The 24,001-nt window shown below is 34.4% G+C and overlaps 2 protein-coding genes across 5 annotated transcripts; both read left to right on the plus strand.

The window, feature by feature from the left end:
* Positions 1–1,170: 1,170 nt before the first annotated feature.
* MHK (Protein kinase superfamily protein) lies at positions 1,171–12,207 on the plus strand (the record flags this gene model as incomplete). The annotated part of the gene is given in 16 exon segments (XM_088513259.1): positions 1,171–1,290; positions 2,612–2,680; positions 2,812–2,901; positions 4,809–4,947; positions 5,072–5,174; positions 5,341–5,393; positions 6,277–6,343; positions 8,091–8,202; positions 8,289–8,354; positions 8,481–8,549; positions 8,624–8,681; positions 8,805–8,909; positions 9,841–9,875; positions 9,980–10,025; positions 10,521–10,596; positions 11,852–12,207. Coding segments are annotated over 16 exon segments (1,377 nt in total), but the record flags the coding sequence as incomplete, so codon positions are not given.
* Positions 12,208–17,500: 5,293 nt separating this feature from the next.
* Positions 17,501–23,942, plus strand: LOC132192033 (myb-like protein X). Of its 4 annotated transcripts, none has more exons than XM_059607229.2 (5): positions 17,501–18,594; positions 18,761–19,061; positions 21,587–22,466; positions 22,811–23,545; positions 23,648–23,942. In XM_059607229.2, exons 2-4 carry the CDS (start codon positions 18,984–18,986, stop codon positions 23,383–23,385), a joined length of 1,533 nt encoding a protein of 510 aa, XP_059463212.2. In that variant the 5' UTR covers positions 17,501–18,594; positions 18,761–18,983; the 3' UTR covers positions 23,386–23,545; positions 23,648–23,942. The 4 variants fall into 4 exon arrangements, with proteins under 4 accessions (XP_059463212.2, XP_059463204.2, XP_059463220.2 ...); XM_059607221.2 differs by having other exon boundaries at positions 17,501–18,422; positions 18,512–19,061; XM_059607237.2 differs by having other exon boundaries at positions 17,501–19,061; positions 22,811–23,458.
* The last annotated feature ends 59 nt before the right edge of the window (positions 23,943–24,001 follow it).

Here is a 24,001-nt window from a genome sequence, read left to right on the forward strand (position 1 = left end):
AAGAAACAAAAAGAACCATAAATAATTTATATAGGAGACTGATTTGAGTGAGTAGTTGCTTGAGATGGCTTGGTTCAGCGGAGCTGATTGTTCGGTAATAATAAAAAAAGTTTCTTCTCGACGACCAAAATTGTGGATAAGGTAAATTCATGAATGTCTTGGGATTGAATTTGATTGTTCATCGTTTTAAAATTAATAGTTCTCACTAAATTACAGTAATTTGTTTTGATATGAAAGTTTTTTTTTTTCTTTTAATTGGCCGAGTTTGAAATCACTTTTGAGTATTCATTTTTTGTTTGGAAGCGTAGTGGTGATGATTATTGTGACCGCATTGCATATGATTGTGATTTGATTATTGTGACTGTATTGCATATGATTTTGATTTCAATCTTTACTCTTATAAATTTGTTGGTATGTGAATCTGATTCTAATGATTCCAGTTAAAACATGGAATATAATTCTGAAAGAAGCTAAGATGAGAAAAGAAATCAATTTAGCATAAGGATCTGGAAAAAGAAAACTTCCACTAAGCTGGGCCTATTAGTTTCAGGTAGTTGGGTTGATGAGAGTTGATTGGACATTTTGTTTTCTTCCTCTTTGTTTCTGTAGTAATCAAAAAAAGGATTTGTGGCTTTAGCTTATGCAGCACTTTCTCTTTTTTATTTTTTTCCTTTTTCGGGGATTGTTAGTTCTTAATATTTTGGTAGATATTATCTGCTTTCAATGTTGAGGGATTCTGAATGTTGAGAATCATACTAATTTTTTTTTTTTTTAATAATTTATTGCAGCTCAAGTGCCCCCCATTTTATTGATGGGATTTCATTGAAGTAAATGTAAATAAAATGGATTAACATTGGTGCAGACTAAGTGTTATGCTTTTGGTGGAGGTTGGGTGGAGGTTTGCAACATGTTGATAGATACTTCATTGATTTTTAGTCACTCCTACAATGAGAATTGGATTTTTGACGACATCAAATGTTTCATGCTATGTTTTGGAACTATAGAATCTCTACAAGCTATTTGCAGACACTGTGCTGTCAGTGCAGGCACCTCTGTATGGAGGTTGATTGAATTCCTTTGAAATAATTCTGATTATAATTTGCTGCAGCTTAATTATGGAAAGGTTAGTTTCTTGCTTAGCTTTGGATTGTGTATGATCACCAGGTTTTTTCCTCTTTCTGTGAGCCTATTGCTGTGTTTCTTATTTCCAGATATAAGATTTTGGAGGAGCTTGGAGATGGTACTTGTGGTTGTGTATATAAGGCCTGGGATAAGCTAACAAGCGAGATTGTAAGCTTCTCTTTACAAAGCAACCTTATGTCCTTAGTATATCTCCTAACTATATGTGTTTATTAATTTTTTTTTGCAATTGATTATCCTTCCTAAATTGTGTTAGAATATAAAATTTTTGTCATTCTTTTTTCTTGCATAAGCAAAAGGACTTCTGTAAAGTGGTACGTTGATTTTTAATAGGTGTCTTTCACATTTATTTGGGAAAAATATGGAATTCAGATCCTTCATTTTTTCCATTGACAAGTAATTAGAATAAAATTAGTCTGAGAATTTCCATTAGAAAAAATCTACAAAATTTGAACTATTAATGCTGAATGTACGTATTTTTTTACTTATTTAATCTTTAAATCTGTAAGAACTAGAAGACATATCATAAGTAGGCCACATATCAAACTTGGACCATTTTATGGCATCTTTATCATCTCTAAGCTTGCTATGGGAAGATGTTGATTGTGACTGGGTTTAACAAAGTTGTTGTTTTGCTCCTTGTGAACTTCTCTGATGTCTTGAAACTAGTTGATGAATGCTTGACGCTGAGAAATTTGTGTGGAGTGGCTTCCAATAAAAGATTGATCTAAAGAAGTTGAAAGAGGCACATCATAGTGATGGATTGGTATTGCATGTGTAAGAGGAGGAAACCATTGATCATCTCCTGTTGTACTGCAAAGTACTAGAGATTTGCGGGTATCGATTTTTTGTCTTTTTGGGATAGAGTGGGCTATATCCCAATGGGTAGTGGAACTGTTGGCTAGTTGGAGAGGTTAGTTTGGAAGCCACTAGACTATAGAAGTCTGGAGGATAGTTGTTTTGTCCTTAATGTTAGTATATTTGGAGAGAATGCAATTCTTGAAACTTTAAAGATTGGGGGAAATTGATGATAGAATTAAAAACTATTAAGTTCAAATCTCTTTATGTTTGGATGGTTGTTTATAATATTTTTCGCTTTCTAATTTTCTAAAATTTCTGGATTTGTGTTCTTTTTCTTCTCTCTAATTGGGCGTCTTTCTTGTATACTTCCTGTGTACTTGAGTTTCACTAGTTTGCGTTTTCTAATAAGATTGAATTACTTATAAAAAAAAAAACAAAGAAGTTGAAAGATCAAATCCACATTGTGCATTGGAAGGGATGGAAATCGTCGCTAGTTTTCGTGTTGCCTTTTCAAGTGCTGAACAATCAGTCTAAACTTTCTATTATTCTTTATCCCACATTCTCTAGTTTTCTTTTCTTAGAAAGTATTATTCCTTGGGGCCTTTTTTTTTTATTCATTTGGAAATCCTTCTATAGTTCTGTGGTTCTTTTCTGATATTTCTGATCTCAGGTTGCTGTCAAGAAATTGAAGAGAAAGTTTTATTTTTGGCAAGAACACACAAAGTTACGAGAACTTAAGGTATGAGCTGGTGGCAATTTGAATGGTAGCATATTGCATATTGTACATACATAGGTACATGCATTCATATGGATGTATATTGTGTGTCTGATTGTATCATTGATAGAAGTAGCTTTTTTGTTTTTTTGCAGGCACTTCGAAAACTGAATCATCCCAATATCATAAAGTTGAAGGAGGTTGTCAGGGAAAACAATGAATTGTTCTTCGTTTTTGAATATATGGTAAGAGAGTTTTTGTTGCTACTTTATACATTTTTTGATATGTGATTCTTATGCAGAAAACGACAAATTAACAATTGATGTTTGTATGTCATATCCCACTGACCGAAGGCAATGGTGCATTATATATATTTGCTATATTTTTATTCAAACATGTTTGTCACTCTAATCCTAGGGCTGTTAAGTGAGCGAAGCGTCTCGCGAGCAAGCTCGGGCTCGGCTCCCATAAGCTCGGCTCGTGCTCGACTCGAATATTAAATGAAGCACTTCATGAACACAAATCCTAGCTCGAATATTAAACGAAGCAAGCTCGGCTCGACTCGGCTAAGCTCGTGAACAGCTCGTATAAGCTCGAGTGTGTGTATATATATATATATAAACTAAGTAATACATAATTAATTATAAATCTCATAATTATTAAAACCTTAAAATTACATTTATATTTAACCATTAGAGAATGAAAAATTCTAGACCCTTCGTGATCAGAGAGAGAGAGAGAGCAATCATTAAAAAGACCTCGATTTAATTAGAGCATATTCAAACGAAAGGAAGAAGAATCAAGCAGAAACTATTGAGGAAGATTGCGAAAGGCATAAATTATTGAAGAATCAAACAGACCCAAATACTATCACTACCTGTCTGGTGAGTGAGAGTGAGAGAGTGGGAAACGAGAGTTTAGGTGGAAGATCCGTTGTGACTAGTGAGGGGAATTGAGAGAGAAACGTTAAAAAAATATTTTTTTGTAGGGGGCGTTGTCCCAATGCAGTTTGAATGCAACATGTTAACTTGTCCCACATTGTTAAGAAAACATCAATTTCCAAGTTTGCTTATCTATAAAAGAATGCATATCCTCTCTCTTTGAAACAAAATGTCTTGCTGTATTGATTCAGGCTCCATACTCGACTAGTCAGGCTAAACAAATGCTCATATGCAAACTAACTTCTTAAGCCGTTTAAGAGTACTTGAAGTTAAAAAAAAAAATTTAAACAAAAATATTAAATATAAGAGCCAGCTCGCGAGCTGGCTCGGCTCGACTTATTATTAGCTCGAGCTCGATTTTTTTGGCTCGCCCTTAAGCTCGACTCGAGCTCGAGCTCGAGTAAAATTTAAACGAGCCAAGCTTGAACAAGGGAAGCTCGCTCAAGCTCGGCTCGTTTACACCCCTATAGACTAATCCTAATTGATATGGTTCCTATTCCTGGTTACTTTCTAATAAAATAATCACATCCTCTCATATGAAAAACATAGCCATTATCTTTGGTAAAATCAAATCTTAGAGGAATGAAGGTTGAAAGTTGTAATCAATTGTTGGTAGTAACTTTTGTTGCACAGTTGAAAGTTGGATGCATTTAGGCTGATATGAAGATCTGGGGAAATGTTATAATTAATGATCTATGCTCACACAAAAAAGCTAAAATGAATAGTGAACTTATTTCACTTAAATCATCTGGTTGTATTATCAATTGCTAGATGGAAATTTGGTTTTAATTTAAATTTGCATTTTATTTAGTGTTGCCTTCTCATATCCTTTCTGAACCATCAGTTGCCTATTTAGAACCAAGGTTGTTTAAGGATAACATTCAAAAAAAAAAGAGCTAATGTTAAATCTTCTGAATAGGCAGTAGTAGGCACCACTTTTGGAAGGGTATTTTCTCACACTTTATGCCATGTTTTGGCTTAGGGTGCATTAAAGCATATTGTACTGTTTTATTATGGCTTTTCTCCTGTGAAAAGTTTTCTATCAGTACAAGTATAATATTGCAAATTATAATTGCTAGAAGTATGGTATCCTATGATTCTTCATGAAAATCAATATCATGCTCTGAATTCTAAGTTTTGATGAACCAGTGCTCAATTGAGTGCAATTATTCTCTCTACTAAATGCTTGATTCTGGACTTCGTGTCTTCAGGATTATAATCTGTATCAAATAATGAGAGACCGACAAAGGCCCTTTTCAGAAGAAGAGATCCAAAACTTTATGTCTCAAATGTTGCATGGACTTACTCACATGCACAGAAATGGATATTTTCATCGGGATCTAAAACCTGGTAATACATTTTCCTATTGTTGTTGCTCATACATCCTTGATTTGAGATTTGTATTTGCGTTTTCGTGAACTTTTACGATTTTATGTTATCAAGTAAATAATTAGAGACCATTTCTACCTTGAAGAAAATTTGCTGGTGACAAACGACTTTCTTAAAATTGGCGACTTTGGACTGGCTAGGGAAGTGTCATCATTGGGTCCTTATACTGAATATGTTTCCACACGGTGGTGAGTCATATCAAATTACCTAATCTTACCTATTCTGTCTGTTGGTGTGCACAGTTTTTGGGTGTGTTTGCATGCCTGAACATGTGCTCTGACTGATTACTCTGAAATTTGATCCTTTGAGTTAGTAACTATTCATATTTATGGTTTGTGCTTTTATATATGCTAGGTACCGGGCACCGGAAGTTCTGTTGCAGTCTTCATCCTACACTCCTGCAGTTGGTAAACATTTTTGAATTCCCTGCTCATTGCAAAGTTCTCTACTCCTCTTTGTTTCAAATTGCTAGCTGCTTTCTCTCTCTTAGACGCTGGGTATGGGTTAGATTGACTCGTTAAGCATATATTTTCCATTTGGCCAAACCTATATCCAAAATTGAATTACTTTGATAAGTCTCAACTATTTTCAATATTCTTATTAATTTCCAAAATTTAAACTCTAACAATGTCAACTTATAAACTAACAGTAACCATTTGAGCGATCATGACAAACATTAAGTGAAATTTTTTGTAGTTTTATTTAAATATGATGATACGTCTTAATTCGTCTCTCTCTCTCTCTCTCTCTCTCTCTCTCTCTCTTACAAAAAATAAAAAAGACAACGAAACAGAGTCAATGGGTTTATTGCTAAATCGTTATACCATGATCTTTTCACTTCACATATACTGAACAGACACTTCTTCCCCTAACATGTTTGTCTGAAAAGATGTTTGAGCCTTATTATCCCAAAACCCAGCATAAGTTTTCCCAATTTTACTTTCTTTTTCCCTTGCCCTTTTTGGCATTGAGGTGGAAGGATCATCGTGAGCATGATAACATCGATCTTTCCTGGAACCCTTAAATTGCTGTTGTTGATGCTTTTGTAAGAGTAATCCTTTGTGTGTGCATGTTTGTGTGTCTTTGTGTAAGAGAGAGAGAGAGAGAGAGCAAGGTAGTGTGGTAATTGATCCAATATTCCAGCCGCTTTGATGATTGTAGAATTTACTTGAGCAAGGTTGTTTTGTTGGGGCTCTACTAGACTTTCATTTGATATGTCAATTTTGAGTTTACTTATTCTTGGTTTGTTATCGTACTTGAGTGATGACTAACAAATATAGACATGTACAGACATGTGGGCAGCTGGGGTTATACTAGCTGAGCTTTTCACTTTATCCCCTATTTTCCCTGGTAAAAGGTGACTATTTCCCAAGTTTATCATCTTCTGTCTTCGTACTCTAAAGGAATGATTTCTTTATTGTATGTTAAGATTCAAATATCAGTAGACTATGTTCATGATTAATGTGATCAAATTTTGACAAGTTGTGGTTATGACTGGTGAAATAGTAACCATCAACCCATTGTTTTCAAATAACTAGTATAGGTGAAGTTAATAATGGGAGTGGTGAGGCTTGATTTTTATTATTTTGCTTTTATGGTGGTTTGCTCCAGTTTTCTGTATGAGTTATATGAAAGTTATGACCATTTCCATAACAAATGCTGATGCAGTTGATTCACCTCTCCGTGATAATGTTTCTATAGAAAAAAAATCGATCATCTCCTTTAATTTTCGTACTCAATTTGATATTGTGATTCATGAATTTAATACTTGGTCATTCCTGTCTATGGCTTTGACTGTATGTTCTTGTACACTTCTATTGAACAGCATGCTGTATTATTTAATGTTCTAATTGCTGCCTGCTGCAGGTTTGAGTCCATCTATGGTTGTCCCATCAAAAAGATGTCCATATGTTATTTCATGTAGACATTTTAGCTGAACTGCATACTGTTGGATAATATTTTCTAATATTGATGAAGTATAGAGAAGTCAGGAAGTTGTCTTGTAAGCTGTACGCTTAAAATATTCACAAGAATCATCACCTGAACATTTGTTTGTTGTTTTATCAAAATCTGTTTATCTTTTGCTCTTATATACATATGCAGCATATGAATTTAGCCTGATTATTTTTTTATAAAAGAGTAGATGCACTTCCCTTTTTTTCTTATACATGCAATGTTATTCAGCATTTAAATAGAAGTAGAAATATAAATATTTTGCTGCACTAATTTAAGCCAATTTTGGAAGATGTCTGCCTTTATGATTTGTTAAATTATTTGAACAGTTTAGATACACAAGTAATCCCAGATATATGTGAAAATGGGCAAGGCTCTAAAATTGTTGACGGGGCAGTGCCCAATCATTGTTTATCCCATATCTGTACATGCACAAACACAAACACAAACACACATGAATAAATTTATGCATGTACATCAAATATATATTGTGTTTCGTCTGGCTTTAGAGGGAATTGTATTTTCTAATTTTCTTTTGATGTCAATTCAGACTAAGGGTGTACAAGTGGTTGCGGTTAGCGGTTATTGATTAAAACCGCTAACCCCAACCGCCTACTCGTTCCGCTTAGGCGGTTAACGGTTATTCGAACCAATAACCTGTAGTTTTATAACTGCTTTTTTATATGGGCTTTTAGAGGTGTTTTGGGCCTTCATTATGCTTATTTTAAATAGTTTTTGGTCGAAGTGTTCCCAAAAACAATGAATATGATGAAACCCTATCCCTAACTCATGTTTAAAACGACATTGTTTTTGTGTTTAACACCAAAATGGCATCATTTTAATGTTATATTTTTAATATAAAATGTATATTTATATTATTATATATAAGGGTAGGCGGCTAGTGGTTATTAACTGCTTTTCCCTACCCTTAAAACCGATAACTGCCCCGCCATAGGTGGTTATTGGTTTTTTATAACCGCCTGCCAAAGCGGTTATGAGGTTAGCGGTTACGGGGTGGTTATAACCGCCTATAACCGCCTCGTTTGTACACCCCTAATTCAGATTATAAGAAGGTTATGGAACTGCCTGATGTACCATAGTAGTCTAAACTTTTACGTGTGATCTTATATAGTAGTTTCATGCATGGACAGTGAAATAGATCAATTGTGCAAGATTTGCAAAATACTTGGTGTGCCAGACTTGAATATTTTCCCCGAAGGGACGAACACCTCTCGATTACTCAGCATTTTTAGTTATGAAGAGGTAAGCTTTTGTTTGGAATGTTCAATTTTTTGTATGTTTGACTTTGCTATCATTATCATTTATTGATAATCAATTCTTTTTTGTAGATTTCGCCTGCAAACCTTGCTAATATCATCCCAAATGCTAGCTCAGAAGCTATCGACTTGATTTTGGTGGGTGTTGTTAATACAGCTTACAACTTTTTACCATCATCACTTCTCGACTCATTTTGAATTAATTAAAGAAGACTAGTAACATTATGATTTCATATCTGATACTTTCTTCTTGGCTGTCCATAGCGACTATGTTCATGGGACCCTTCAAGGAGGCCAGCTGCAGATGAATCATTAAAACATCCTTTTTTTCATGTAAGATGCAGTTTTCAAGTGTTGTTTTCTCTATCTCATCAAATTAGTTTAATGTACTAAGATGTACTTGACAGGTGGGTTGGGTTCCTTATCCACTTCGTGATCCACTTGAGCTGAAATTGAGCAACAAGGGTAAGGGCTATTTGTTTATTTATTCTTTTTAAATTTTTATAAAGCTCACTTCTGGTTTCCACAGTAGTTAATTCAATATTAGTATTTTTCCTTTAATTCTTTTTTTCCTGCACTATTCTTCAGGAGAAAAGACAAAACTAGAGTTAAATTTACAGGACTTTGGCCCTGAACCTGAGGACTGTTTTCTTGGTTTGACATTGGCTGTGAATCCCAGTGTTTCAAACTTAGGTAAATAGTGTTCTGCCTCTGGTATTTTGTAGTTTAGCAATTTGGTATGTCATTTAGCACTTTAATGGAAAGGAAAAACTTGTATTTTCTTCACTTCACAATCGCTCCACCTTTCACCGTTAAATACACATAACTATGAGTGCGATCAGATGTTCTGGTCAATGCCAAAATTTTGATCTAATTGACAGGGCTTTCCCTGCCTGCTTGGCCTTGCTGAAATGGTCCATCTTCTGTTTTTGGTTGTTTTGGCCAGATATTTTGTTCATCTAATCAGGCGAGTTTGGCCCTCCTTGTCCATGACCCTGTGTCATTTCAACACTTAATCCCGAATGTTGATATTGGCTGACCACTTGAAGTTTAATGTATGCCCTTTATGGGCTTAGAAATTTGTCAGATGCATGTCAGTATGGCCTTTTCACTGTATGGTGCAGTGCTAAAAAGTCTGGCTGCTAAATGGGAATATGGGGATACGAGTCTTGAGAGCGGCTACTTCATGCAAAATATCAAAGGGTAGGACTGTTTCCAGTCCCCCCTCCCAGGACCCCATTCAAGGGGTACCACCACTGGTTAATGACCCTTGATGGATTAGGAAATTTATTGAAAGAAGATAATAAGTGACCATTTTAAGAGTCCCATGGATTACTTTATATGTATTTTTTATGATAGCATATCATTTACATTTCTATGGCAGCAACCTATATTGCTTCTAGAATTAACCATCTTGTAGTATTGTATCCTGTTGGAGCAAAGTTCTTTTAGGTTCTATGAATGGCTGGTAGTCTTTCTGTAGAACATTTGGGCTTTTCCATGTGATCCCTTCTTTTTCTTGATTCTTTTTGTTTTTGGTCTTTCATTAAAACTTCACTTTTTCTCACTTGTTTCGGACGGGATGTATTTCACTTTTATCTGACAATGGTACCATTTCCTGCAGAGATGGTACATAATGTTTCTCAGGGTATGGGAGAGGTGAGTCAATAGTTCTACTGTTGAGCAGCATATTGTAGTTAAAGCATTATATCCCTCTGTTAGACACTCTACTGTATTTGATGTACATTTACTTTATTATGCAGAACATACTGTTTTGTTCTGGTTTGAATGATCATTCAGAACGGTCAGGTAAGGCTCTTCTATATAAGTGGACTCTGCCTTGAACGGCAAAAATATCTTTTCCCTTATACTCTTGCTTCCAATTGACAACATTGTTCCTGAAAATACTTTTTCTGCTTTGAGCATCCAATTATCTTGTGGAGTTTTTGTTTTGATGCTGGGTAAATTAGAAATTTCTCCTTAATTGATTGCTTCTCCCTGAAAACAAATAGAACCTAGTGTAGGAGGAATATGAATGCTGTAGGCATTAGCTAGAGCAACCTTAATATCGGATGCACAATAGTCATTAGGAGTAGCGTGGTACTTCAAACATTAAGCTGGTATTATCTATGGTTTCTCTTTCCTGGACCTTTGGACTTCTTCAAGGCAGAAAGAGCAAGTTTCATTAAAATTCTGGTTGTTGTACTCATTGATATAGTCCAATTGTTTCCTGGAAAAGACACTTGCCTTTTCAATTTTGTTTCATGTTTGCAACTAACGTGTCATGATTACTTTGTGTTCCAGTTTTTTGGCCACTAATTACGCCTGATCGAACTAGAATTCAACCCCCAGTTGAGTCTTCCTTGTCATTATCATTCAGGTTAGTTTATTTGCACCCAGAGTCATTTTTTTCCTGCTCATTGTGTAAATGTTGTATTTAGTGGCAACAGAGAGGGGTCTAAAGATACTCTCAATTTTTACTGTCCCTGCTGTTTTAATACTTTGATTGTTCTGTTTATGTAGTTTCTCTTTCAAGTCATGATAGTCTTCTGATATATTGTTATGCATGCCAAGTGTAGCGGATACTGTCAATTGAGAGCTTTAGCTATCTTTAATATTTTAACTTGATAGTTTAGTGGCATTTTGTCCTGGAAATTTCATTTTGAAATCACTTTTTCCCCTGGAAAATAATTTTGTTTGAGTTTGTGAATTCTTCTTTTCTTCCTGGATTTGATCGATTATTGAGAGCTCAAACCTGAGTATTTTCATTCAAATTTCAACCTTAACTGGTTATGAGGCCCACCTTGGATCCAAACTTCTCTTCTATGTTTGTTTGCATGCTGAACATAATTTCTTCGAATAAAACACAAAAATACAGGCATATGCCAAGTATATGTTTTAAGATGTCAGTAGTCAGTAGAGCTTGTGAGTGCGTGAGTGGCTGAGGGGTGTTTGCGTGTTTGTTTGTATATTTGTGTGTGTGCATGAATGGACACATGCACAAAATTTTTTCCTAGCATTGCTCGTATGCGTCACTGTGAATAAAATTACATTCATATATAATTTCCCAACATTGCTCTTGTGAAGTCTCTGAAATTAACTTGCACAGATGAAGATCCCTCCTGTCAACCTTTTTCTAAGAGAAAATTATTACTAGTCTTCTTTTTAACTGAGGGTGTTCTATATGCAATATTATTTGGTGCTTCATAAATTTCTGCAACTCAATTTTTCAAGGATCGTTAATTTTATAAACCCAGTTTTTCGAGGTTTTTAAATCCCAATTTCTTTTTTTTTTTTTTGGTATTTTTTTTATGTATGTCATATCATCAATGGTTCTTATGAATCCACTACTGGTGTTCGCATGAAGTCGCTAGCAGTTTTGACCGCCTTTGGAGGTTACTAACCATTGTCTGCTGTTGCTAATTTTCCATATGAGCCAAAAGCTGAAAATATTTTTCAACGGAAAACATTTTATGTTGAAACAAATGTCATAATAAGAGATATAGATTATATAAAATAATTGTCTGAGTTTTATTTATTTAGTTTTTTATATATATTGTGTATGGTTTCAGTAGTAGATACATAGATTAACATCATCTCTGCCTTTTCTTTTGAACCATTTTCCTCCTTCACAGTTCAATTCAACATCCATCACTGGGAGTCCCATAATGGGCAGGATTCTCCATTACATCTATGCAGCCTAATCTCTTAGATGGCCCATTTTTTTCCATCTCCTCCCCCTGCCAGCAAGGTCAATGCCTTTGGGTAATTGAGTTAATAACAAAATGGTATTTTCCTGTGTAAATTATTTATTTTCTTTGTGTAAATCTCTTTTCACTGTTATCGTTTCTGCCATTCACTTATGCTACTGTAGAGTGCACTTTCCGGAAAATAATACAGGAAGAAATTTTTGAAACATCCCTTAATGGATGGTTGGACTCAACTCACTGAAATTTCATGCATCTTCAATTGATATTCTGAAGGTAACATAGATGTATATTCTCTTTGTTCTGTTTTTCTTTTTTTCTTCTTTTTTCTTTTTTATTTATTTATTTTTTATTTTTATGTTCCCTTGTTGCTTGAGATGGTTCATGCTTGGGTTTAATTACTCTTCATGATGTGAGACTTGAAGAGATTTTTCTCTTTCGATCTTACCCAAATTGGAAATCATTGTCACTAGATGACACCTAACAGCATTTTATGGGATAAACGTTTCAACCATATCACCCCCCATAAGAAACAGTTGAATACTAGTTTTTAGAAGTTCTTCAAGAATTGCCTGTTTACCAAATGTCTTGTGTTTCCTTGTCCGACCACCTCTTATTTTCATTCAGTTAAACTCATGCTTCCATGATTTCAAAATGTACAATTTAAAAATATCAATTTGAAAACGTGCGATATGAAAAATTGATTTTTAAAAACATTGTCGAGTGTTTGGTAAAATTGTAGTTTGGTATTTAAAATCATATATATGTTCTTAAAAGCACACCCTCTTGTCTATTATTTTGAAAATGCAGATTTTTCTAGAGGGAAAACTTCATTTAACCTCCTTGAAGTCATCACTTTTGCAATGTCCTCTCTAAAGTTCAATTTCTCTCAATTTAGTGTATTCATTTTTCAATTATTTCTAATCTCACCCTTCCGTTAACTTTTTCCTTTTTTTTTCTTTTTTTTTTCAAATACCTCCATTTGTTTTAGGGAAAAAAAAAATATTTGCAAAGATTAAGGCGTTAGTCCGAATTTAATGGTATTTTCAAAAATACTCATGGCTCAATATTTGCAAAAGAATTTAAATATTTTTTCTAAAAAAGCGGGGCGGAGGAGGATAATTTGAAATTTTTGTTGGGATTTAATGGAAATTCCTAAAGGAAGGGGGATATTAAAAAAAAAAAATTAAAAGTTTGATATAGTAAATTGAGAGGTTTTGAATTTTATGAGTACATTGCAAAAGGGGTTACAATTTATGAGAGGTAAGTGAAGTTTCTTATTTTTCATTGTTTTGACATTGTAATTTTAAAAAAATTCATTTTCAAATAAGACATTTTTAGCTATTTGACTTTAAATCACACTTTTGAAATACGAAATTGCAATGCTAAACACATTCTTAAACTAGGTCTAATTTGCACAAAAATTCTGAGGAGAAGCACATGAAAAGGGAAAACTCAAAAATGCTTGTACTTCAATCTTGGAGAGAATTCTGTCAATCTTGTTTGTGTTTATATGACAGTGAACCCTAATGGCTTTAAAGATGGAAAGGCGATACACGAATAAATAATAAAGAAATTAAATGGCTATTCTTCAAGTGGGCTGGTTGGCCCATTCAACTGGGTGTAGTAGGCCGAACATGGCCGGACTCCCGTTTTAGGCACTAGAGCGGTAGAGCCCTGTCTGAACATTATGATGAATAAATAAATAATTTATCTTAAACATGATGTATTACTGGCTAATTCTGGGATAATTTTAAGTGTTATATTGCTATTTTTTTTATAAAAATTTTAAAAAAGAAGAAGAAAAAAAAAAAAGCTTAATGTTATACATTTGGGGCGTAGAATAACTATTCCATTAAGAAAATAAATAGTTATTAGTGAGAATAGAGGTGGGTGAAATTTAATAATTATTATTATCCTTCAATTTGGGGACAATGCATATGCTTTCACTATAATTTAACTAAAAAAATTATATATAAAAAAAAAAAAAAAAGACAATATTTATTATTTAAAAAAAAAAAAAAAAACTCAAATAATTTTATTTATACATAGGAATTCTGTTGGGGTGGTTGGCCATTCATACTAGAACTCGTGGTCGTGGGTGGACAAGACCACCCTCAACGAGCATCTAGGTTGGTCTTGGCTACCCTTAAATGCACTGAGAGTAATTGCACCATCTTCATAGTCTCTTGGGGTTCACCACAAGGGTTTTCGGGGTGGTGCAATCACCCCCGAGTTTTGTCAACCACCTACAAAATTTTTTACCTTTTTGTTTTATTTTATTTTGAAGCTCGAAAGAAAATAAAAAATAATGTAAAACACATTGTCTATTCATACTATTCCTATAGGATAGTTATTCCTATCATTTTTAGATGATTTAATGTAGATTCTAGGAACGAAACTGTCAACGAGAGGATGACTCTTTGTTTGCTTGAATTTTCTTGGCAAATCCTGATGGGAATTGAATCAATTGATGCATCGACGGTGTCTTCAAACCAATGTCAGAATCTGTCTTCAATTTGTCCAACCAAAGGAACCAAGAATCTTTAGACCACGAGCTATTGTTCACTACTCTACCATATATAGTCCACTTGCTTCTTGCCTTGAGAGCTTGATAAACAAGGTTTCTTCTTCTTCTTTTTTTTTTTTTAAGAGAGAGAGAAAGGTCTAAGATTCAACACCAGAGTTTCTAAAGTTTATTAAAAAGAAAAATAAAGAAGAAGAAGAAGAATGATGTTGCAGCACAATTTGGCACAAGAGGTATGATTTTCTGATAATTGTTTGTATAATTTATGAAGTAGGAAGAAATCATTTTTCAAATAAGGCCTTACAAAATTTTTAAATGATGTAAAAGTTCTATTAGCGAGACAATCCTACCTCTTTTGTATTTGATAGAAAAAGTATATTTATTTCTGTGGTGTTACAACTTATGATGATGCGTTTAGATTATATGTATTTTTGATGATGACTCGGATTAATTATGCCCTATGGCTAGTACTTAGGCTTTACTTATTATTGTACATGATCAACTTATTGTGGTACTTGTGTTCTAATCTTGTTATGAATTTTATGATTTGATGGTTTGATAGTTGTTTTGGTAAGATGATTATATAGTGTGTGGTTTCAAAAAAAAATATATATACATGTACACTTTTCGCTGCAATTATCTAGTGACGAGTTGTTAGTGATAACACCTCATATTATTTATAGTTAAATAATTTTGAGAGCGTTACAACATTGTGATAAACTTCTATTCTAAATGTAAAGAAATGTTAGCACTGGAATTGTTGACATTCAAAGTACAAAAGTGCTAAGAAGATGCAAAGACTATGGGTGTGCATAAAAGATATTATTACTTTGACCTTATTAAGACATTCACATTCTACTCAGCAAAGTCTAGTTAAAGAATCACCTTTTCCTATTCTCGTTACCAACTTTTTCAAATTACTTACATACTGATGCTACACTTCATTTTATTTATCGACTTTTATTGTTCTATTTGAATATTATTTCTTCAACAGTTATATTTTTAAAAAATTATCTTTTATTAACGGTCATATTTTTAAATTTGTCTTTTTTTAACAGCCATATTTTTCAAAATTCAACCTTTTGTAACATTCATATTTTTAAAAATTCGTCTATATATAACAATCATATTTTAAAAAAGCTCATCTTTTCCCAATGATCATATGCTTCCAATATAAATAAGACAATTTCTTCTTCAATTTTTATTCACCTAAACCCAAGTTTCTTTCCCATTCAATCTCCATCTTTTCTCTTATAACTTGCTTATTTTTTAGGGCTTGCTCTTTTTTTTTCTTCTTCTTTTTTCCCCCCGCAAAATGCTTCTTGTTTATGAGTTAGAGAAAATTATTGGTGTTATGGAAGAGGAAGAATCAACATCACATCGCCGTACTATTCAACGTCGCAGGTACACATGCGTAATCATTTGCAAGGCCAATAAAAGCTTTTTCTCGAGTATTTTGCTTAATAATTGGTATATCCTCCCAAAGTATTTTTTAGGAAGTTTTCAATAAGATGGTCTCTTTTTCTCTGTATTCAACCCCATGAATAATACTTTGTCCAAAAAATAGATAATGTTGGAAGACTTGGTTAATCTTTTCTTCAAAAAATATGACAAATTTTTAAAAATCTGATTGTTGGAAAAAGAATAAATAAAAATATTTAGATAAAATAGTGAAAATGAATAGTTAAAATAGATAATAAATTTTGAAAATAAGTAGGTAAAATTAAAATATTAGTAATTATTCTAATTAAAATAGTGTGGAAATTTGCTCAATGGGACTTGAATGCTAGCTATTGAAAGAAATATAAACAAATAGAAAATAAAGAGAATAGCGGAAATAAAAATAAAATAGAGACAAGTGATTTTACACGGTTCAGTCTATAGCCTACGTGCACAGTATAAAGCCGTAATGGATTCATTGTGCTCTTATTCAATTGATGAATTTATAATACAAAAGGTCCATATTAATAGAGATGTGGAGAGAATACAAAAAGGTATTGGAGATCAAATTAAATCAAATTTAAATGTTTTCAAATCTGAATTAATTTGATTATAATGAATGGTGAAAATTACATCTCATAAAATCATATCCAAAAATATATTCAAACCTTCCTCCTCAAACTAAAGGCAGAAGATTTTGGAAGCTTGACTTTAATTTTTCCATTTCATTGCGGTTGACAGTGCTAAAAATTATATCTCATAAAATCATATCTAAGAATATATTCTAACATTTGGTAGGGAGAAAATTTTTAACACAACTCACAAACCTGAAACGAACTCAACATGAAAGTAAAATGTTATAGTTAATGAGTCTAACCTGTCTAATTAAATAGGTTATGTTAAGATTTACTCATATAGTCAGTCTTATATCCATTTCTCGACATTACTCGAATCCAATACTTAATATAATGGCCAACAATTTTTGACATAATCTGCTAACTCGACATAAATTTAATATAAAATTAAAAGGTTAAGATTGAAGAATTTGATCCATTTAATTAAGGAAAAACTTCACTGAAGACCCCCGAACTTCTACCTATTTTGAAATACCCCATAAACTTCAAAATTCCTCAATTTAGTCCACTGAACTTTCAATTGCTCTCAATTTGAACCATTCCGTTAATTTTAACAATTAAAAATTCAAGAAAAAGGCCAAAATATCCCTGATTTTTGTTTTTTTTTTTTAAATAAAAAAACATTTTGAAAGTTGAAATTTTATACAAAAGTCAGGGTTATAAACGTCATATGACGTTTAAAATCTGACGAAGGGGCTCAAATTGAAAGCAATTGAAAGTTCAGAAGACTAAATTGAGAGATTTTAAAGTTTATGGGGTATTTCAAAATGGATAAAAATTCGGAAAATTTTAGTGAAGTTTCCACTTTAATTAAATGAACCGAATTGAATTAAGATTAAGTTATATAAACTTATACTCATTTCTTAACCCATCCAAAACTTGACACGCAAACACAAATAGCGGCCGGGAGCATAGCAAAAGGGGTAAAAGGAAGTAAATCCTTGCCCCCACATTGTTCCCTCGAATCGTCTGTCATTCACTCCCTGCTGTCTGGATTCTTCTCTTTTACTATGTTAATCATGTAACACGCTCTTCTCTCTCTCTCCCTCTCTCTCTCTCACATATAAATACCCTTGACGAAGCTTTATATTCTTCTCTTCCCTGTTTGGGGGGGTCTTATGTTTGAGAGACTGAGAACAACCAAGACAGAAGAGAGAGAGAGAGCCTCCTCACCCATACCCAATAACCATTGAAGATCTGAAATAAGTTACACTCAGAAACCATATTGAGGCACAGACTCAAGAGAGGTAGACAGGCACAGATAGAGACAGACACTTCGATTGAATCTCGCTTTTTTTTTTTCTTTTGTTTGAAATAAAGATTTGCTTGTCATTCTCCTTGGACAATGCCCACGTTGTACCCATCAATTTTGTAAAAGAAACCCACAAATTCTCCTTTCTGTTTTCTCTCTTTTTCCTTTAAATTTTCCTTCTTTTTCCACCCTCTAAAGAAAGCTCTTGAGCTTATATTTGCAAAAATTTGTTTTAAATTAATGGGTTTTTTTGGGGTTTAATTTCTTTGTATATTTGGGTTTGGGATATTGAAATTAGTTTTTTTTTAAAAAGAAAAAAGTGGGTTCTTGACATTCTTTGGTGGTAGTTTTTCTAGGGTTTGGTCAGATCGCCACTGGGAGAAACCCTAATTCTGATTTGTATAATATTAGGGTTATAAGCAGAGGACTAGAGTCTGTATATATAAGAAACTGGGATTTGGATTGTACAGCTAGATTTCAATTGTTCTTGGAAGTGGGAATTGTGGGTTCAGTAGCTTTTGTTCTGAGTTTTCGCATTGAATCTGCAAGATTGGATTTTGGGGAAAGCTTCTTATTAAGAACAAAGAGGAGCTCTGAGTAATATACTTAATGGTTTTGAGGCACTGAAAATTCATCTCTCTCAAGGTTGTGGTGTGTGTTGCATTTGTTGTATATAGGTTATCGATCTTTATAGTGAGGAAATGCTCCTGATACTGGCTTTTGCTGATGAGCAGGTGATCATTCTCTATTGGCCTTGTGGGAAAAACAGAGGGTCAGATTGCTTGCGAATCGCTAAATTTGTCGACAAACCGTTCAGGTGGACATATCTTGATCGAATATATTTGTCTGGCTACATAAATTCGAGCTAATTCAGTGTTTATTACGGTTGAATTGAGCATTGAGCCTTGTGGCTACTCTTGTTTTTTCGTCTTGAGTTTTGATTGTTTTGTGGAGTTCGTGAAGTTGTGTTGTTATTGGAGCAGATTTTGGATATTGGGTATCAGATATTTGTCTGAAGCGGTGATTTTGGAAGGTTATAGCCATGGGGGTGGTTTTTTTGACCCGCAAATGAGTACAGGGACATGGTGCATGGACGGGAACATAGTTTCTTGTTTGTTCCTTTGTTGGAACAACAGCACTTGAAACTGGGAGAAGCATTTTTGCCGGTGAAAGGATCCCACTTCTCTATATCAAGGATCACGTGCAATGTCTCGCTGCTTTCCATTTCCTCCCCCAGGATATGAGAAGAGAGCTAGAATTGATGATGCAGACCTACTAAAAAAGGTTTATATATAATTATTTATTTATTTATTAAAACTGCCGTTGTTAGCTTGAGTTAGGTTCATTGCTCACTGACTCTTGCATATCTGGCTTCTGTATTGAACTGTATAGTTGTATCAATTGCTTAAAATTTATACTCTTAAAAGCCTGCTATGGTTTTGAACTTTGACACAAGAAAAATGGAATTTCTATGAGTATAGTGGAGGAAGTTTTTGGGGGAATTATGGACCTGAAACTTTTCTCCAAGACAGAAGAAACCTTATTAGGGACACTCGAACAATGTGGAAGCAGACTAATTTAGGAATAACAATCCTGCTCAGTGAAGCATAAAGTACCAGGTGATCTACAATGACTTTAAGATTTACAAAGATATCCATCCTCTTTAGTTTTGCGTTGGCATTGAGATCATTTTTCTGTGACCAATTTTTTCCATAAGATTTTGGAAACCCTAGCGTTTCAGATAAGCTGGCCTTGATTGTACCATTTTTATTTTATTGCTCGACTAATTACTTCTCTAATGTTTATTCCTTCTTCTTGGACTGCATTATATGTTTGAAGTGCTTTTCTAAATAGGAACACAGGCATTGCTGCGGTTTATGTGTGCAGGTGCAGCACGCATATTGTTAGACACTCATCAAGTAGGTTTGTCCAGAGAAGGACAAGGAAAATGTATGTTTACTTTACCTAGGTTATGTCCCATCAAAAAAAGCCAAGAAAAAAAGGGGGTTCCTTAGGTTTCATTATTGATTTGATCAATGTTGAGTGTATGCTTCAAAATAGTTGATTACTTTCAAACCTAATTAGAAAAACCATTTGTTCAAGCCCTAGGATTTTGGAAGAGTAGCAACTTTGTTGAATTTGACACCTTCACACTCCTGCACACAGCATAGAGGCTCAAGTACATGTAATGCAATTAAGAGACACTTGAATCGCATTTGATACTGGCTCATGATAAACTTAACACTACTACATGTTCCTTTATTGCAAGCTGGTAATGTCTTCATGGGTTTGGCATAGACGTGTTGAGGAAATTCTGGGAGATCATTAATGTCAGAAAGTCATAGCCTGCAAGAGCACATAACCATTACCAAGACAAACATGATATGATTGGAACCAAATGAGGTTTGTGCATAATTTACTAGCCATCCTTTAGGCGGTCAGTGAGAGGTTTTAATTTGATTTTACTACACAATGGATGATCTATTGAAGAGTTAATAATAGTTTCCATATATGATACAATATTTGGTAACCTAAAATACGGATCTATCTGTTTTATTTCTGGAATTTGTTATAATGTCAAACTTGATGTATGTACTTCCAACTATGCAATATAAAGTCCCTTGTTTTGATCGAGTTCCAAAGTTTTAAAAATACAGTGTTATATTGATTTATTATGATATTTGTATGATGAAAAGCAGACCAATCTATATTCTAGTTGTCATAAGGCGTTTAAAATATCCCATTTAGAAAAACCAATTATACTGGTGTTGTGTACTCGGAAAAGAAAAGAATTTGTAGGAACTTTCATTCTGTAATTGTCTTTACATGACTTGCTTAAGGAGGAGGAGAAGGACAAGATAGGAAAGCTTTGAACCTGATGACCTTCAGCATTCTAGGAGTCTTACTTAGTAGAATTAACAAGAAAAAGAAAAAGAAAAAAAAGAGCAGTATTAGCAAAAGCTTTCCTGATAAAAAGCTTATGTATTGAGGGTGATTGTGATTTGAAGCCTTTGTGGGAAAACACGTTTGTACTGAGCATTCTCCTAAGTTTTGTTCACTGTATGATGTTTTCTTAAATTTATAACAACCTGCAGAACATTGCTCTCTAGTTGTTAGTGGACTCTAAAGGTCCAGAAATGATCTCAATTATACATAGGTCTGGATCTCAGTCGATAGCATTCTCTTCCATTATAGATCATAGGTTGATTGATTGAATGATGGCACTTGTTCGAGTGTTTTATGGTTTGTTCTTAAGAAAACGTTAGAGAGGCCAAATTTGCCCAACTTGATAGGCTTTTTATTCTTCTTTCTTCAATAAAAGAAAACCAAGTAGAAAAAGGGAATTCGTTAAGGGACAGATAAAGTGTCTTTTATGAGCAAAATGACCCAATCAAGTAGAGAAAGGGAATTCGTTAAGGGGCAGATGAAGTGTCTTTTATGAGCAAAGTGACCAAAGGCAATTTGTTTTGTAATTGACAAAACCATATCTGGTCATTGGAATTGGAAATTTATTGGTACTGCATAACCATGTCAATAAGATCCCTGTTGATATGCGACAAAAATTTTACATTGATTGTCAACTTGCCGCAACCCTCCTCCTTTATTTGGCCTTGGCCTCGGCCTTGGGACTGGTTATGCAGAAAAAAAAAATATGACACTAAAATATGACATAGTTGCAGCTACCCTTTGCATATAATCCTCATGGCTCTTTTTATGTGTTTTGTATCAATTTCTCATTTTGCTTTCGCAGTGCTAGCTTGTGTGGCGTTGTGACTTTTTTTGGGTCTCTAATTGTAATTCTGTTTCAGGAGAAGCAGAAGGAGAAAAGGAATAAAAAGGATAAGAAGGGCAAAGAAAAGAGAGAAGGTAAAGAAAAGAAGGACAAAGAGAGAAGTAAGGAAAAACATAGTGACAAGAAAGACCGAAAGGAAAAGCACAAAGACAAGGACAGGGATAGGGATAAAGAAAAAAAGGGGACCTCGGATGAGAAGAGAGTTGCAGGGCAGCCGGATAGCTATAAAGGAGAGAAGCTTGTTCCAAACAATCTTCAGAATGTTGAGGTTAAGGATGCTAAATATGTGCAGGAGTTGGCCAGGAGAATCAGGGATGAAGAAAGTGCTACTACAAGCCAAATGGTTCAGAAGATTACTGTTACTGGTCAAAGAGGATCTGAGTTTCTGGGTAGGGTGGTGGAGAGCAATCTTGCCAATCATTCTGGAGAACAAAGGAAAATTAAGGAAGCAAAAGACGATAGTAGGCAGATCAATGGACAAAGAAATACGAGAAGTTTGGAGAGTGCCATTGGTGGAAACTTCTCTGTTATGGATCACAGAAGAGTTGGACTTGCTTTGCCAGTGGAGAAAAATGTTGAGAAGCCAAAGGATGGGAAAGAGAAGAACAAGCACAAGGATAGTAATGGTAAGGGTGATAAACCTAAGGATAATGATCGAGAAAAGAAAAGCAAATCAAAGGTTAAAGATGAAGCTAAAGAAAAGAAAAAGGAGAAGAAAGCAAAGGAGATAAGTGAACATAGTAAACAGCAGCCTAGATTGCAAGAAAACGGCAAGGAGTCCCTTGACTCTAGCAATGCTAAGCAATTTTACCTTTCAGAGACGATCAATAACAGTACTTTTGGTGAGGGAAATCTTGGAAAACGTAAGGAGCTTCACAAAAATGGACCTCTACTTGGTGAGTCCTTCCTATATTGTACAATAATCACACTGCAGGACTTCTATTTTGTCTGGTGATTGGAACCACAAATTTTATTTTGTTTGTCCCCATGGATGGTAATAGAGGCTTTATACTACTTAGTTCGTCCAGTAAGAACCCATTTTTTGTGGCCTACTATTGTTGTATATCTCTAAAGCTAAAAAGACTTTTTAGCTAAACTTGATCTCCAGTTACTATGTTTGCTTTTCGGGCTGCTGGTCAGATGATGTTGTCAAGTACTTGTTTTTTGGTTGTTCCTTTTCTGGGAGATAAATTCTTTTGGTTGTAGATTTTAGCTTCTTACTCTTTTAAGTTTCTCACAGACAATGGAATTCGACCCCATAAGTTGCTGAGACCTGTTTCATCCTCTGAACGAGTCATGGAAAATGGAAGGAAATTGGAACCTTGCCAAACTGATATTCCGTCAACTTCTGGGAGACAGGGGGCTGCCAGTAATGGTATAGTGGGCATTAAGGAGCATAGGCCTAATGGTTTGGTGGAGCCTCAAAGACCCAATGCAGGCTCAATAAGGTCTTCATCTACTACCGTACAGGTCAATGAAAATGGTGAAGCATCTGCAAAACCACCTTTGGTAAGGCTTCAAAGACCGAATGCAAGGCCTTCCCCTACTACTTTACAAGTTAATGATAATGGCGAAGCTTTTTCAAAACCGCCACATCCCGATTCCAAATACCTGATTCAGATACTTTCTATACCAAAAGTGGAGGATTTGTCTGATATTGACGACCAAGAATGGCTGTTTAGCAGCAATTGTCTGCTGTCAAAGGAATCCAAGGCAGGTTCTCCTCAGGTTGAAGGGACACAACACGTGTGGGCGAAAGCCTTGCAGATAGAGTCTGCTGATGTTTATGCTCTGCCATATGTCGTTCCCTATTAATCAATAGATGTATAGAACTTACCCCTATATCATTCCCTAGTGAAGCTGTTACACCAATGTGCTTACCAAGGAGGTATTCCAGCATCTGGGTCCTGAGCCTATCAGTTTGTTGCTGTTTTGTTTTGTTTTTTTATTTTCTTCCCATATGGGTTCATTTAAGGTATAGATTGCACCGATTTCTATTGCATTTGGTAATGGTGTCTTGGCTATTCTTATACTGACATCAGTTCGTCACTAATAATTTTCTGTGGCATATTTTCAGGACCCTCTGTGTGGATTTGTGCTTATTTATGAGAATTGCATTCAGGTTTGTATGGAGGAAACCTTACCCAAGTGCACAGGATAGGAGAATATGTTAATTGGAAATGCCACGATGGGAGTTTTGTTAGCTTAGATCTTAGAAATCAAATACAAACGAGTACCATAGGGTTCCAAGGCCTGTTCACTCTTTTAACGATTTTTTTGATTTGTCTTATGGTGTCATTTGATCAAATGTAAGGATGACGATCATAAGTAAATTTGAAATAGAGAGCAAAAGAAAGAGACCATTTTGTTCATTTGACATTTTTTCTGTCTTATAGCGGAATTAAATCTAAACTGTTGAAACAAACAGCAC

Source organism: Corylus avellana, chromosome 2, assembly GCF_965113065.1.
Source record: "Corylus avellana chromosome 2, dhCorAvel1.hap1.2, whole genome shotgun sequence".
Lineage (NCBI taxonomy): Eukaryota > Viridiplantae > Streptophyta > Magnoliopsida > Fagales > Betulaceae > Corylus > Corylus avellana.

Excerpts from the sequence above, each read along its gene's own strand:
- LOC132192033 (XM_059607237.2), top strand. The coding sequence starts at position 18,984 with ATGTCTCGCTGCTTTCCATTTCCTCCCCCAGGATATGAGAAGAGAGCT. Across the intron at positions 19,062-21,586 it reads ATGCAGACCTACTAAAAAAG|GAGAAGCAGAAGGAGAAAAG; the intron begins GTTTATATATAA and ends ATTCTGTTTCAG. Across the intron at positions 22,467-22,810 it reads CAAAAATGGACCTCTACTTG|ACAATGGAATTCGACCCCAT; the intron begins GTGAGTCCTTCC and ends AGTTTCTCACAG.